We start from the raw sequence: 15,816 nt of genomic DNA, 5'->3' as shown, positions 1-15,816 counted from the left end.
TGCACAGGATGGGAATGTCAGACAGAAGCACTTTAGAAACTCCAGCTCACCCCGCCTGGCAGCCCCTTCTGGGCACGTGTCAGTGAGTGCCTGGCAGAGGGGGCACCTGAGAAGGTCTCTCAGCAGGGACTAAACCATTTCAAACAAACGGGCATGGGAGGCTCTTAAAGAGACCAGGCTTTATTTACTGGGGGAGCTGGAGGGGTTCCTCTTTCAATTTTACTTCCCAAAAGAAACTATATTTTAAAAAATATGTTTTTATTGATTTCAGAGAGCAAGAGAGAGGGAAAGAGAAATAGAAGCATCAATGATGAGAGAGAATCATGAAACATATGCCTCCTGCTCACCCCACACTGGGGATGGAGCCCGCATCCTGGGCATGTGCCCTGACTGGGAATTGAACTGTGACCTCCTGGCTCATAGGTCGATGATGGTCAACCACTGAGCCACACCGCCCAGCTGGGCAACGTTACATGTTTTAACATCCTTGAGGTTCAGTCTCTTTTGACTTATCTTGCATCCCCAATTACAAGAAGAACTTCTGAAGAAGAACTGGGCGGCTTTCCTGGGTGTTAGTAGGGTCCCTTCCGTCCCTTCAGACACTAAAAACGAACAACACAAGCTGGGCTGCAAGCACCCTTCACACTTGACCCCTCCCGTCTCCTTGGACACCAGGCGTTCTGCAGTCCATCCGTCAGGTCTAGGGCAAGTGCAAACAATACTTTCCGTTAGAATAACTTGTATTCAGGAAAGAGGAAAAAAAAAAAAAAGAACAGCCGCTCTGTTGCATCTGTAGCATAGCAGCCAGGGACAAGTTTACCAGCGCTGGCCAACTGGAGGCGGGGAGCTGGCCGGGGAGCTGTTTTCCCCGCCCCTAGATGAAGTCATGACTGAAATATGGCATTCAACTTCTTTTTAAAAGGGAAGAGGAGTCGGAAAGAAAGCTAGCCCTGCAGGAAAGCGAGGAAGTGTGTGCACACCTCTGATCCCTGAGTGGCTCTGCTCCGACCTTCGCCTCCCACTGGGTGGGGCGGGCTTTTAAGAGCAGCTGGGGTGCAGGCCCCGGTCAGTGGAGCCGGGTGGCCTGTCTGCACCTCTCCCGGCTGGAGCGCGCTGCTCTGAGTGAGCTCCAAGCGGCCGGCCTAGCTCTGCGCCCCTCGCCACCGTCCACCCGGAGCAAAGAGGGACCTCCCTGCCCACCTGCCCGGCCATGGAGGAGGACGCTGCCCACGCCGCCAAGTCCCAGCACCCGGGCTCCGAGCTGCGGCCGGAGAAGCCGGCCAGCCCCAGCCCGGCGCCCTCGTCCACGCCCAGCCCCAGCCTGCATCTGGGCAGCACGGACGAGGCCCTCCGGGACCACGCGCAGGTGAATGCGGTCACGGTGCTCACGCTCCTGGACAAGCTGGTGAAGATGATGGACGTGGTGCAGGAGAACCAGCACAAGATGGAGCAGCGGCAGGTCAGCCTGGAGGGCTCCGTGAAGGGCATCCAGAACGACCTGACCAAGCTCTCCAAGTACCAGGCCTCCACGGGCAACACGGTGAGCAAGCTGCTGGACAAGTCCCGCAAGGTGAGCGCGCACACGCGCGCCGTCCGCGAGCGCCTGGAGCGGCAGTGCGCGCAGGTGAAGCGGCTGGAGAGCAACCACGCCCAGCTCCTGCGGCGCAACCACTTCAAAGTGCTCATCTTCCAGGTCAGTGCCCCCCCCCCGCCCCGCCCCGCAGCTGCCACTGCTCGGCATTCCTGAGCTCAGCGGCCTGGCTCTCGCCATCTGTCCATCTGTCCTGCCCGTCAGGGCGCAGACACACAGGCATTGTCCCTGTCTGCCTTCAGCAGGCGAAGGGGGGCTCTGCACACACAGGTGCACTTTCCCAGGTCCCTGCGGCCCACGCGCAAGGCCGATGCCCAGGTCAGTAGGGCGGGGTCACTTATGGGGACACCTGCATGGCCTCCATCCAGGTCGGGAAGGTGAGCAGGTGCCGTGCCCCAGTCAAACCCATGTGTCTCCCTCATATGAACCGGGCGCTGGCTGCAGCTGCCGGCCGGACAGGCCAAGTCGTTCAGTGGCTATTTATTAACTCTTTGTGCAAATGAGCTAAGCATGCGGGGTTTTCATTTGTTTGGGGGGGGGGGTTGTTGTTGTTTTTTAAATCAAAAAGTTAAACTCATAGCCCTGTAAAGTCTCCCTGTGTCCAGAGGCTACCAGTGTTGTGGGGACTAAGCAAGTACTGAAGGCTGATTCCAGTCGAGTTGACTAGCCTCGTCCTTCCAGGACTCTTCTGGCCAAAGCAATCTTGCTGAGCTCTTTCCTAGCAAAGGACGCACTAGCAGTACCGAGCAGAGCTCCTCACAGACACCCCAGATGCGCCTCTCATTGCACAGAGACACAACTGCAGAGTGAAATGAAAGCAGTGTGATCAGTTCTAGTCACAAAGGCTCGTCTGGAGTATTTGCTGTTTCCAATGCTTGCCTGGGGATTAAAAGGCCACTTGGATTTTTTTAAGGCATCAATGATGCAACGAATGTAGCAAGAGGCTATCTAGGGACAGGGAGACTGCGTGGGCCGTGGTTCCGCCAGGCGGTGGGCACTTGCGAATCCAAGGGCAGCCCTGCTACTGCCGGAAGCCTTCCGCCCAGTGGAACCCCGCCAGCTGGGACCCCAGGAAGCAATGGCCGTCCCTCCCTGCCCCAGGGCTGCCTCCTTGTAACCCAGTGAATAGGGGAGGATTTCAAAGCCCTGGAGAGGAGAGGCTGTGACCGGCTGTCTGATTGTGAAAGGCACACAGAAGAGCCTTCATCTCCCAAGAGAGATTTGGAAATGGGGCTTGAGACCAAGGGAGCCTTCTTTTCCTAAACGAATCCGCTCTGCCAAGTCAGAGCCTAAGCCTCCTCCTCCCGCCCCCCCCCCAAAGGACAGGCTCATCCGGCTGCTTCATTGTCCTCCCCAAACCACACTTGCTGTTCTAAAGCTTCAGGCAGCTGACCTCCTCCTATACCTTCCAGGCTTTTTGCAGCTAGAAGTTTTTTTTAGCTTTTAATGCAAATGGAATAGCTTTTCGTGCACCAAATAAACGGAAGAGATACCGTAACTGTTATCTTTCTTAAGCCATATAAGATCCTTCATTTATTAGCCCAAAAGGCAGTAGAAATCTTCCCTCTGGAAGCATTGTTCAGTTAAATCCTCATCTCCACACAAAACTAAACATGTACAGACCTGTTAGAGGAATTCTCCCTCCTTCCTGTATGAATCAAAGAGAAGAACTCTTGACCTAGCCCTCGGCTCGGGAGGAAAAACACAAGTATTTATCTAGTCGAGGAAAAACACGATTTGTAGGGATCGGGTTTTGTTTTGATTTGCCACGGACATCTGTAGATGTTTGGGGGGGGGGAGGGTGTACGGAGAAGATATGTGACTAAAAACTGGAGAGAATTCTAAACCTGACATTTAGACAAACCATCGTTGGGGAACTTAGAGACACAGGCTGCTGCTGAGGCCTGGCCGTGGCCTCCTGTTCCGTCACCTTGGGTTGACAGGTGCGAGATTGCAGCCAGAACGGGAAGAAATTCTCCACACAGTGAGTGGAAGGTGAGACTGGGCGCTCAAGACCCAGGGGGAAGCGAAGAGAAGCCCAGGCAGTGGCTTAAGCTCCACTCCGGGCCTCTTCGCAGGCAGCCCCCGAGGACACTTAGTTTTGAAAAGAGCCATGTAGGAGGCAAGGAAAGGGGCCTTTCTTAAGCCAGGGAAGATCCGTTCTTAGCCTAAAGGATATTCGCCATCTCAGCTCTCAAGGCGTCGCCTGATGGTTATTTAAAGAAACAAATGCGAGTGCAGCTCCTCCGTGGAAGGGTTGCTCTTTCTCTTGATCCTTCTTAAAGCAAAGGTTTCTAGAGGAGTAATTATGCCAGTGGATAAAACAATAGCTGTGTTAGAGAGTGCTTTAGCTTAGGGGCTGCGAGGTTCATTTTGCCATCAGACATCGGTTCAAATCCTAGTTTCCCCCCTTGCCAACTGTGTGCAGGGTTTATAGCTTCTCCAGGCTTGTGTCCTCATCTGTGCACTGAGAATATTAATAAAAGCAAAGAACGTTTAAGCCCTTAGTAAGCCCTGCCTGCACTACTAAGCACTTTTCTGGGTGTTATCTCCCTTCCCCCAGTTACCGATGAGGATGTGGAGACATTTCTATCTCGTCTAAAGTTATTTATGAAGCCAGTGATGAAGCTGGGGTTGGACTGATTCCGAAGTGTGTGCTCTTCAACACACATGCTCCCTCCTCCTCGCTCTCTCCAGGGTGAGGAGTCCAGGAAATCACACTTAAAATGGCCGGTGACTGGCCTGGTGTAGGAACTCAAGGAGAAAGCAGCTCTTCCTGGGTGGCTTTGAAATGCATTTGCAGGGAAAGCTACACTTTTGCTTGGTTAGAAATGTGCTTCTTATCAACCAAACCCTTGTGTGCATATATGCATAACCCATGGCCACAGACAATAGGGTGGTAAAGGCCTGAGGGGGGGGCGGGGCAAGCTGGGAAAGGTCATTGGGGGAAGGGGACATCTGTAATATTTTCAACAATAAAGATTTTTTTAAAATAAAAATAATACAAATAAATAATAATAATTAATAAATATGCCTCTTGAGTAAAAACTGACCCTACCCTACCCAGGATCTTGAAACAGCTATGCTGATGCTTTTTCAGTTGAGACTTATTAAAAGTCACACACACACACACACACACACACACACACACACACTCCCTACCATACATTGTATGACAACTACCATGTTGAAATCAGTACCATGTCACCACCGCTCCATGCAAGCAAAGGACCTGCCCATAGAGCCTTCCCCACACGGACCCTCTTGGCAGCAGCCCGTCTGCACCGTGTGGCAGAGGTCCTGTTCCCTAGATCTGCAGAGAGGGCGGAGGGCGGGTAAGGTACCAGGGCCCCTCATATCTTTACGTGATTGTTGTCACTTCCAGTCAGCTGAACGGTATGCTGGTCTTTCCTGGACTGAATCCATTGGTTTTCTAGTTTCCAACCAAAGAGTTCATGTGAAAATAAAAAAGGAGAGCGGGGAAAGGAAAGCTGTTACTGACGTGAGGTACCTGGTGCTGTGGCAGCAGTTCTCAACCTGTGGGTCGCGACCCCTGAAAATACATCCTGCATATCAGATATTTACATGACGATTCATAACAGTAGCAACATTACAGTTATGAAGTAGCAACGAAAATAATTTTATGGTTGGGGGTCACCACAACATGAGGAACTGTATGAAAGGGTTGAGGCATTAGGAAGGTTGAGAACCACTGGAAGATCACGTGTCTAGTCTGTCGGTTCCTGTTATGTCCTCCCAAATCTACAGGTGCTTCTGGGTTGGCTGGTTGGTTGGTGGGTTGGACCTAGATGCTCACACATTTGCATTGTCTAAAATTCCAAACTTGGTCCTCAATGTATCCCGTTTAAATCATGTCATTTGTTTATTTAAACCTGTGCTGAATTTACATGTTAAGCCTCTCAGGCCTTAGCCATTACCTCAGATTATAAACCAGGAGTATCTAAAACTGGACAAAATTCATTTTCCTTTAAGCAATAAAGGAAATTGTCAGATCCTTGTTAAACTTAGCAGCTTTCCTTTCTACATTTCTATAGGATCAATGTTCAAATTCAAACTACTGTGACAGGACCCAGGACAAGTGAAATGAGACCCAGAGGGGTTGCTGATCAAAAAGCAAACGCTAAAGACTAATAAGGCTAATTCTGCACCTGTAAGGCAGGCTAGATTTTTACTAAAAAAATAGAATTTCTATGGAAAGTCAGTGAATATGCAGTTAAGAGGAAATTTTCTCTGTTGATTGAAGGGACTAGAATTTCATAGGTAACTGACCCTGCCTGAGGGTGCGAGGCCCACTGATGGCCTCTTAAGGGGTTAGTTGATGATTATTTGAAAAAGCAGTTCGGGAATTATTTCAAATCCAGCAAAGAAAATGAGAGTCCTCATGGACAGCTTACACTTTCATCCACATAACATTGTGAAACTGGGTGAAAAGAGTAAAGGTCAGGTACTTGCTGTGGGTACATTCGTGGAGAATCAAGCCCTTAAATGTGTTCAAATATTCACCTTTTGGGTTCCTTCCATGAGATCAGAATTTTAGAAAGGCGCTAAAAGGGTAGCGCCTTCAGACTGTTTTTAAATGGATTTTTTTTTTGAAAGACTGTACTCCTTTCTCTATCCAAAGCCACTGTTCTGCAAACTACAATTCAGACTTAGAAGAAACAGGGACCCGGATCATAAAAAACACCTTTTATATGACAACGTGTGATGTTTATATCACATTGATTAATGTTCCCATAATGGAATATTGGTTTCAATATGCCACTTACCCAGTGCCCTTTAGTTTATGAGATAAACAAAATACTGGTTCTTATTGTTATTGTTTACACTTATTGAATGTCAGCCCTCCCTCAGGCACTTTATGGGAATAACTGATTATTGTTGGTATTTCTTCCAAAGAATCATGGCTTTCATGTATTAAATGACTAAGCTCCCAGATGCAGCCTTGCCAAGTAAGCGATGCGCCTTCTGCTGTTTTGTAATCTACGTGTGTTTGAATGGAGTGAAAAGGGTTCCACATGCAGCTCAGGTCTCAGGGTTTGGATTCTTGCGTGAAACAAAACGTGGTTGGCATCAGGATACTATGGGGTGGCTTCCGTCGTTTGTTAACTATTTTTCATGGTATTTAGGTGAATGTCACAGAATCGGATATTTTAGAGCTGGAAAGCACCTTAATAACCATTTAGTTTAACCTCATTTTATATCACAGAGGCAAAGTCACTGGACAGGTTTCATTGTATTAACAGTAGAAATTATAGAGCTGAATTGTGAAATCAGTAGAAACAAACACTCTAATCCCACTAGGGCAAAGTTCACGTTCACTGGGCTCTCTACACCAGCTTTTCAATAATTCAGTGCGATTTGGTTTTGCTTTGTCTTATGTGTTTTTGGTGTGTAACAAAGAACACCTAACCAGCGTGATCTTAAAAAAGAATTGAACCCTTGATAACACTGAAAACTAATGAAACTTTTAAATCCTCCCGAATGTGAAAGACTGCTCGGGGATTGGAAGTAATGCTTTTTATTCTTATGACTTGCCGCTCCCACCAGCCGCTGCCTTCGGGGTGCAGTTCTAATCAATGCTTTATCCACTTGGCAATCTATACCTCAGCAACACGAATCGGAGAGAGCCATCAATGTGGAAAAGAGACCCATAAATCAGAATGTCAGGTGGGCATAGTTCCATTTTAATAACTAGTATTTAGAGATTATTGGATAAAACATTTCATGGACATAAATTTATGATCCTCATATCCCTCCAAGATGCCACCACATCCCGGTGGGACGATGACAGTCTTTGTTATTGTCTTCTAACAACAGGGGTGATAAGCTAGTGACAGGAGAGCAAGCCGCCGGCTTGTCTCTCTTTATTCAAGCTTTAAAGGACTTACTGTGGCCTCCTTTTCGAATGCTAGTCATAGAATCTCCTTGTCTTTGAAAGTGTCCATAGCTGTACACATGTGCAAAGATTCACTTCACGAGTTCCAACCCAAAAAGTGCCTCGCGTGTCGGCAACTTTCTCTCTGTTGATGTCTATATGCACAACTGGAATTATTAGTTCAAAAGAATTAATATAAACAGCAAACAAGCGGAAGTACAAGGAAAAATGCCGCTGCTCAAGAGCTCTCTCCACTCTTTTTCTCTTGCGAGCGTGTCACTCGTGTCTGTTTGAAGTGTTCTGTTTCACTCTTCCTTCCTTTTAACTATTCCTGAGGGGTTTTGTGAAACATCAGAACCAGGAGCAGGTCCTCAGTGGAGCCTGGGTATCTTTTTGAAAATAAGTCTGTAGGGCAAATAGTCGGCTGGGTACAACTTCCGAAGGAAGCAATGCAGCTCCCAAGGGATTCTTAATGCCACTCAAAGGAATCACAACCCTAGCAGGTATGTGGGCAGCATAAGGCAGCAGTGACAGAACTGAAGGTGTATATCTGATCTGATCGTCCCCCTTGAAAAAGCCAACCATCTTGGAATCTTCCAAGAGAGTAGATCAAAGACGTTATGACCAGAGGCCAAAGGCAGAAGTGTCACCTCCCCTGTCGGAGGTGAGATATCAAGTGTGTCCCTGAGGTGTGCGTGTCCTGAGCTAGGCACGTGTGCAGGTGACACTGGGCACCTGGGGGTCTGTGCAGTGACAGAGGAGCCACTGTCCGAGGTTCAAGTTGAATTTCCATCACAACAGTCACTTCACATTAAATACCAGGCATGCATTTACCAAAGAATGGAGCTTTTGAAGAGTGTCAGTATTGTGCTGCTTCTACACAAACATCATGGGAAGGTGAGGCCTACATGTGCTTGCACATTCACCGATTCCTGCGAGAAAAGGAAAAGCAAAGGGCTCACCTTCAGAGCGATGCCTTAAGAAGCCACAAAATAAATACTGTCCAGTAGACAGAACACCAAGTGCGGCTCGAGTAGTTAAAGTGACAGCAGAAGCCTAGCAGATAGCCAAGAAGACATAGCTCACTGGGTTCCAGCCGCAGGAAGACGCAACCAGCCCATTCTGGATTATGTCTGTTCCTGCTGTGTTTATTTTCACAGTTGGCACCAAAGAGCACTTGTATAAATTTCCCTGGCATCGCGTAAAAGAATTCAGTTGCGTTTCCTACTATCTCTTAACTGCCCTCAGCTCTGCAGTGTGAATCTGCCACAGGTCATTTCTGAATCACACGATCACGCCCTTTGCTCAAACCGTCCTCAAAGGACCCATAAGGAGAGATATGAGTAAAGCTCAACCATGCTTTTTTAATAATAACATTTACATTGAAGAAAAAATGCAAAATTGTTAGTTGAATTCTTTTAGAAGTCCGGTTACTGGGTCTACCTTTCGTTGAGGTTGAAGAAAAGAAAGCTGGCAGGGCAATCCTTGGGTTGCCATGGGAGATTATACACATGCACCTCTTCTCGTGGAGCCAAGGCTAATTTTGAGTTTTCCACCTGCATGTCTGCCGTCTTCACTAAGGTATATATATATAATTTCAGGGAGGGAGGAAGGGAGAGGGAGATGGGAGATAGAAACATCAATGATGAGAGAGAATCATTGATCGGTGGCCTCCTACACGCCCCCAACTGGAGATCAAGCCTGCAACCCAGGCATGTGCCCTTGACCGGAATTGAACCCGGGACCCTTCAGTCCGTAGGCCGACGCTCTATCCACTGAGCCAAACCAGCTAGAGCCACTAAGGACTCTTAATAACATTTCCCTGAGCTCTTGGTTTCTTCCTTTTCTTCAAGCAACCCCTGTCAAAGCATCCCAACCTTCTTGGCAAACCCCACAAGTAATCTCGCTTGTGGACGAAGCATCAAAGCCCTGGCTATTCTGCAGTCTGCCCCTCGCTCAGTCACACTCGTCCTCTGCGAATAAAACCCTTCATACAAATGGCAACCCTGCTCTCCTCATGCCTCAGGCTCTCCTCGTTTCCCAGCCACAGCCGCAGTCAGCACACTTCCTTCTAGACGCAGAGCAGGCCCATACTTTCGCAGGCTTCCACCCTCGGGGCTGTCTTAGAAAGCCACCGTACCCAACAGGCACTCCTTCAACAAATAGCTGTTGAGCTGCCAGGAACTATTCCTCGTCACTGGGGCGTAACAGTGAACAACACACAACAATTCCACCTTCATGGGGAGTACATGCCAATGAAACAGAGGCGAGTTGAGACTTGAAACATGGGAACGTTGCTCTCTGTAAAAGTCCATGTCATAAATGATTTGTGGGAATCCCATCCTCCTTTCATTTTTTAACTTTGTCTTTTATACGGTGTTCCTGACATTTTTTTTATCCTCACCCAAGGATATTTTTCCATTGATTTTTAGAGAGAGTGGAACAGAGAGGGAAAGACAGAGAAAAATATCGATGTGAGAGGAACACATTGATTGGTTGCCTCCTGCACGCGCTTTGACCAGGGCCCAGGCTGGGGAGGAGCCTGCAACTTGCCCTTGACCGGAATCCAAACCAGGAACCCTTCGGTCCACAGGCCAATGCTCTATCCATTGAGCCAAACTGGCTAGGCCCTGACAATTCAAAATGGGAAGGTGTGGATGAAAGAATGTGAAGGGATCATCCAAAAACCATATATACATACCACATAGACACAGAGGACTATGCGGCGATAGCCATAGGGAAACGGAGGTTGGGGGGAGGTGCAAGTGGGCAAAGGGTGGGGGGAAATGGGGATGGAAAGAGACTTTGCTTGGGTCAGTGGGCACATGATACAGTGTGCAGATGATGTTTCATTGAGTTGTACACTTGAGACCTATATGGTTTTTCTAACCAATGTTACCCTAATAAATTCAATTTTAAAAAATGGGAGAAAGCTTTAGGAAATGGAATCTGTGACTTCTTCACTCTACCAAGGATTCTATTTAACCAGGCAATTCTGCTCTCTACCTCTACCCAGGACTTTCCCCTTTGTTTCTAACCAGTTTAGGAAGGGCTCAACATTCTTGTCCAGGAAGCCCTGTTTAATAATAGAGGCTTGATAAGCTACACTTGGCTTAAGTATATGTGTGTAAGGGGGAGACACAGGGCTGTGTCTTCGCAGAGAGTACCATAATCAGTGGTAATAAGGAGAGGGATTTTTAATTTTTTCTTTATCAAAACTTTGTTCATTTAGTCGTTGTAGCAAGAAGTTAAAAAATATGTAGGCTCACTCTTAGAGCATGTTTCTGATTATAATGTCAATTTTTCAAAATTGCAAAATGAGAAGGGAAGTTCTTACTGTTAACATGAATTTTGCATGAAGTTTAGATCCCAGACAGACTTCTAAAGTCACTAAATCTCGTTATTTTTCACACTGAACATGTACTGGGCAGTCCACAATATAACCAGGTAACATCACGGCTTTGGTGGAAGCAAGTGGTATGGGCTCTGGCGCCAGGCCCACCTTGGCCTTCTTGCAGAGCCCTTAGTGTCCCTAGAAGTACAGTCCAGAGGCTGCTAATCTAGGTCAGATCCTCCCGTTCATGTCTGGAAGAAACCGAGACCCAACGAGATGAAGTTATTTGCCACAAGTCACACACCATTTAGCAGTACAGCAAGGACTGGGATTCAGACTTCCAGTCACACGCTCTTTCTACTGTGCTGTTTCTTTTCATGAAAATGCGAAGGCACTTGGTTGGGTCTTGTTTTCCAGTATTCAAATAAAAATATAAAAATCAAAGAGATTTCCATGCTGAGTGGTCCAAGTCTGTCTACATTCAAGTCTCCCCACTTAGCAACACTGGCGAGCCATTCCCCTTGCCCTGTGGAGGCAGGTGCCCAGGCTCTGCCCCCTGAGACATGGCAGGGGCAGGTCTTTGCCTGCGTGCCTAGAAGCTGGAGAGAGAGGTGTACTGGGCATAATGTGTTGGGGTGGGGGGGGGAGAGGAGTCCTGAGCTTCTCTCCTCACTCTTAGCTCTAGGTGGGGGCTGAAGCATTCTTGTCCAGGAAGCCCTGTTTAACAATAGAGGCTTGATAAGCTACCCTTGGCATCGTAATTCCCCTTCACTACTCTAAATATGGCTCTAGTGTGCCACCTCCCCTTTTTAATGCCCACAAAGGATATACTAAACCCCAAGGTTTTGTGAGTGGGTGCCCCGGAGGGCTGGCCCTTGCTTCCCTTACTCTAAAATTATGTTTTTCCTCGGAAAAACTAGCGTGCACTTGGAACAGACACCAAGGTTGGCCATATCTTTACTTCTGGCTGCTAGTTGGGGAGGAAACCTGGTCAAGGCTTTACATGGGGTCTCACCCTTGAGGACTTCCTGGTTTCTCTCCCCTGCCCCCACCTTTTATCTTTCAACTTGACCGCCAGGCTCCTTCTCAGTGGGATATTGGCCGGAGGGAGCGGGGTAGGAGAGAAGTTCACACTGACTTACTTTAGCTCCTTTATCGAGACAGCTTCCTGGTCGATCTGAGCCACAGCCCACTTCCCCCTCTGCCTGTCACTGATAGAGCCCTTGCCAGAACCCTCCCAATCTTCCCCATGGGGAGCCCTTGGCCTTATCCAGCTTGAGGGGGGTGGGGGGGGGCCTTGACCGATTTACAATTAACTCTTCATGTCCTGGAAAACTGAAGCCACAAACATTGGGTTTCTATCATGCCCAAAACTTAGAGCACAGACATTACAGCCGCTCGGGCCTGTTGGGAAAGGCATTACTAACATGAACTCTGCCTTGTCCGTCTCCTCAGGAAGAGCATGAGATCCCCGCCAGTGTGTTTGCCAAGGAGCCCGTGCCCAGCCCCAACGAAGGGAAGGAGGACCTCGCCGACGAGAACAAGTCCTTGGAGGAGACCCTGCACACGGTGGACCTCTCGTCGGAAGAGGAGTTGGCCCACGACGAGGAGGCCCTGGAAGACAGCGCAGAGGAAAGTATGGGAGAGAGCAGAGCCGAGAAGATCAAGAGGTCCAGCCTCCGGAAGGTGGACAGCCTCAAGAAGGCCTTCTCCCGCCAGAACATCGAGAAGCAGATGAACAGGCTGGGGACAAAGATCGTGTCTGTGGAGAGGAGGGAGAAGATTAAGAAATCGTTCGCTTCCAACCACCAGAAAACATCCTCCGGGAAGAGCTCCCCCTTCAAGGTCTCCCCTCTCACTTTCGGGCGCAAGAAAATCCGAGAGGGGGAAAGCGCTGGGGAGAACGAGACCAAGTCCGAAGACGCGCCCAGCAATGAGCACGTGCCCAACGACCATGACCACGAGGGGAGCTCCCTGGCCGAGGGCCTCTCCCAAGCATCCCTCTCCAGCGTCCTGGCCGAAGGGAAGGGGGCCGAGGGGGAGAGTGGGAGGGCAGCCTCGCGGGGGAGTAACTCTGGCATGGACAGCAACGTGGACTTGACCGTCGAGGTAGATGAGGAGTCACTGGTGGCCCGGGAACAGGCACAGAAGGTGCGCCATGAGGCCGGCTACTCGCTCAACTCCAAGGAGGCAGAGGGGTCGGAAGAGGAGGCCGCCCAGCCCCCGGTGCTGCAGGTGGGCCAGATGGCCTGAGCAGGAGGCCCACTGGGCCCAGCGGTGCCTGCAGGCAGGTGGGAGCCTGGAACACGCGTCCACGTGCCTCCAGCGCTCCCCACTCACCACTGTGTTGTTGCCCATGCAGCAGCACACACGTGACCAAGATTCACTATGAAGGCAGCCTGTTGGGGGCTCCATTTCTAATTTGCTCCTAGGTTCTGTTTCTGTAGGATTTCTCCAAGATTGCCCAGAAGACATGAAGCAGTTGCAAAACATTGATCAGGTTAGCTTAGTCAGAGAACCAGGGGCTCCTGAAGACACTAGTCATGAAAGGCGATTGATTTGGGGTCATTCCATAAGCTTGCTGCATAACGTACCAGTAATACATGGAATTTCCACAGAACTCCGTGCATCTGTTAGTTATTTTTCAGGTGTGTGATATACGATATACATGTGTGTTTAAGCTAAAGGGGTAACTGCTTTTTTAAAAAAAGAAAACACATTTTTGAGAAGTAGAAGAAAAAATTCAGTTGACCATCCACTTAATGGAAACCATTATTTTCTTGAAAATAAAGTAAAAATTGTAATTTTAGCTAATGAAGTAAGACATGTAGGAAAATCAGGAATCTTAGAAAAAGAAAACTAGAAAATGATGTGGGAAAATAAGAAAAACAGGAACAAAGATGCCAAAGAAAATGAAGACACAGAGAGGAAAAAAGTATGTGCTTAAAAGTAGAATATTTACAATCTAAGTTCAAGTATTTCACTCTTTATAACAATACTAAAGAAGTTCATATATCTGGAATAATGTTATATTTTCACAATATTGTTATTTTCTAACATTTTCAAATAATATAAAGACATTTTACTGTGTTAAAGCTGTATTTTTTCTTAATATATAGAAGACATTACAAATATTCCCCTGAAGAAACTCAAAAGGATGTTGTCTCTTTAACACTGGGAATGAACATAAATATTCGAAATTAATTAACGCATGCTGCCTTTTCTAGGAAGTTGGAAAATGCTAGTCTTTAATGTAATGTTTTCCAAATTTCAAACACTCGCACTCAAAATGTAACGTTGGTTTATAGGATATGAAAATCAACAGGTTTAGGAAAGGGAGGGCTTCCATTTGTCCTTTTTTTAGACATAATGATAATTTCATTCCAGGTCATATTTTATTTATATGTCAATTTCACATCATTTTAGTATGTTTATTCACTTTTTAAAGCATGCTAGTATTTATATATATATATATATGCACATATATTCAGATAGGGACATTTTTACTACTGCCTAACATTATACTAAAATGATGCTTTATCTATTTTTAATTACAGAATGCTAATGTTTTGAGAATATTATGAAACTATAGTTTAAAGACAGGTAGCAAGGAGCAGTTCCCTGCCTTTAGATTTCGCCACTCACTATAAGTAGCCTTACAAATATAGCTAACCCAAGACAGTATTAACAAACTGCTTTGTCTTATAAAAGAGATAAGTTTAACAAATGTATTGATGGCATAACCTATACAGCTATCCTTGTTTTTGCAATCATGTACCCCACGTATTAGATGGTTGAACTAACAATGGCTGTGTTAAAGAAGACTAAATAAACCAAAAATGAAAAGTATATAACAGTGTCAGTTTGTTGGCAGAACAATTTTAGAACAAGCAGAGAGAATTGATTTTTAAACTCTCCTCCAAATATAGCTGTAATGTTGATTGTTTCCGTCTTGATTTCCCCTATTAACTCGGCTTTCTCTTTTCCCTGATCTCATTTAGAATCTGAGTCTCATTCTTCCAGTTTAACTTTCTTGACATCACCTTGCCAGCTCTGGGGAGCATGTGAATTGATTGCAGCTGCTTGATGAATTTGATATTTCCATCTGCATTTTTGCTGTTTGGTACCAGACCTCATAATACCTTAAGTAGTCCTGCAAACATGAATGTATCGAGCTGTGCATTCAGTTGATCCGCACAGATAAACCTTGTCTGCTGCACTGTCATCCATCTGGTGGAAGACTTCCTTCCACTCCTGGCCCTCAGCATGCCTGTTTCACCTTTACCAGGTTGCCATCACTTCTTGCTGCCAAAGAGTTGGAGGGTCCAGAGTTAATGTGGTGATTACATTTCCTTTTCCAAAAATGCGTATGTTGTGTAGTGAAAAACTACACTCAGGCATCTTTTTAGATTTTACCGACAAACAATTTACTCTATGCTCCACATTCGAAGCATTGAAATCCTCAGCAATAAACAGAGAATAAGGCCAGATAATTGTTGGAAAACACATACGTCAGGATTACAGAGAGGAGAGCCGTTGTGGAAGCAGAGCTGTTTCCTCTGTGTTATTGTTGAATTATTTGCATTCTGGTGAGGCTGCACAGTCCCCAAATAAGATATGTCTTCCCCCTGCCCAGCCACTAACCCACTTCTAACTCATGTGCCTGGAGCTCACGGGATTAGTTCCCCCCCAAAGGTTGGTTGTACATTAATAAGCACTGAGATCCATATCTTAGAAACATAATTCAGGAGCAAGAAACTTCATTACATGGATCACAAATCTCACAGAAATATAGCAAAGATGTCACTTTTCTACGAGATTTTACTTTTAAAATATATAGATATATATTTCAGCAGGAACATTTTTCTCTTTCCAATTAGGCATCCAGCCTGTGTCGGGATTTCTTTATACACAGGAAAATAAAAGACCCACACTAGGGCCAGTTTGGCATAAAATAAAGATTTTTTTTCACATGTATTGTGTGATGAAAGCCCA

The 15,816-nt window shown here is 46.8% G+C and overlaps 1 protein-coding gene across 2 annotated transcripts; it reads left to right on the top strand.

The window, feature by feature from the left end:
- Positions 1-935: 935 nt before the first annotated feature.
- Positions 936-15,816, top strand: CAVIN2 (caveolae associated protein 2). 2 transcript variants are annotated; one of them, XR_002830959.1, is made up of 3 exons: positions 936-1,693; positions 12,277-13,756; positions 14,823-15,816. XR_002830959.1 is itself a non-coding variant. In XM_006082361.3 (2 exons), the coding sequence occupies exons 1-2, from the start codon at positions 1,211-1,213 to the stop codon at positions 13,072-13,074; spliced, it is 1,281 nt and encodes a 426-aa protein (XP_006082423.1). In that variant the 5' UTR covers positions 936-1,210; the 3' UTR covers positions 13,075-14,670. The 2 variants fall into 2 exon arrangements, 1 of the variants encoding a protein (XP_006082423.1); XM_006082361.3 differs by lacking the exon at positions 14,823-15,816 and having other exon boundaries at positions 12,277-14,670.

This window comes from Myotis lucifugus, unplaced genomic scaffold, assembly GCF_000147115.1.
Source record: "Myotis lucifugus unplaced genomic scaffold, Myoluc2.0 scaffold_3, whole genome shotgun sequence".
NCBI classification, from domain to species: domain Eukaryota; kingdom Metazoa; phylum Chordata; class Mammalia; order Chiroptera; family Vespertilionidae; genus Myotis; species Myotis lucifugus.
The sequence above is the reverse complement of the archived record's forward strand: the minus strand, read 5'-3'. Positions and strand labels throughout refer to the sequence as shown.

Coding starts and splice junctions, on each gene's coding strand:
- CAVIN2 (XM_006082361.3), top strand. CDS start 1,211: ATGGAGGAGGACGCTGCCCACGCCGCCAAGTCCCAGCACCCGGGCTCC. Junction 1,694..12,276: donor TCAAAGTGCTCATCTTCCAG/GTCAGTGCCCCC, acceptor CCGTCTCCTCAG/GAAGAGCATGAGATCCCCGC.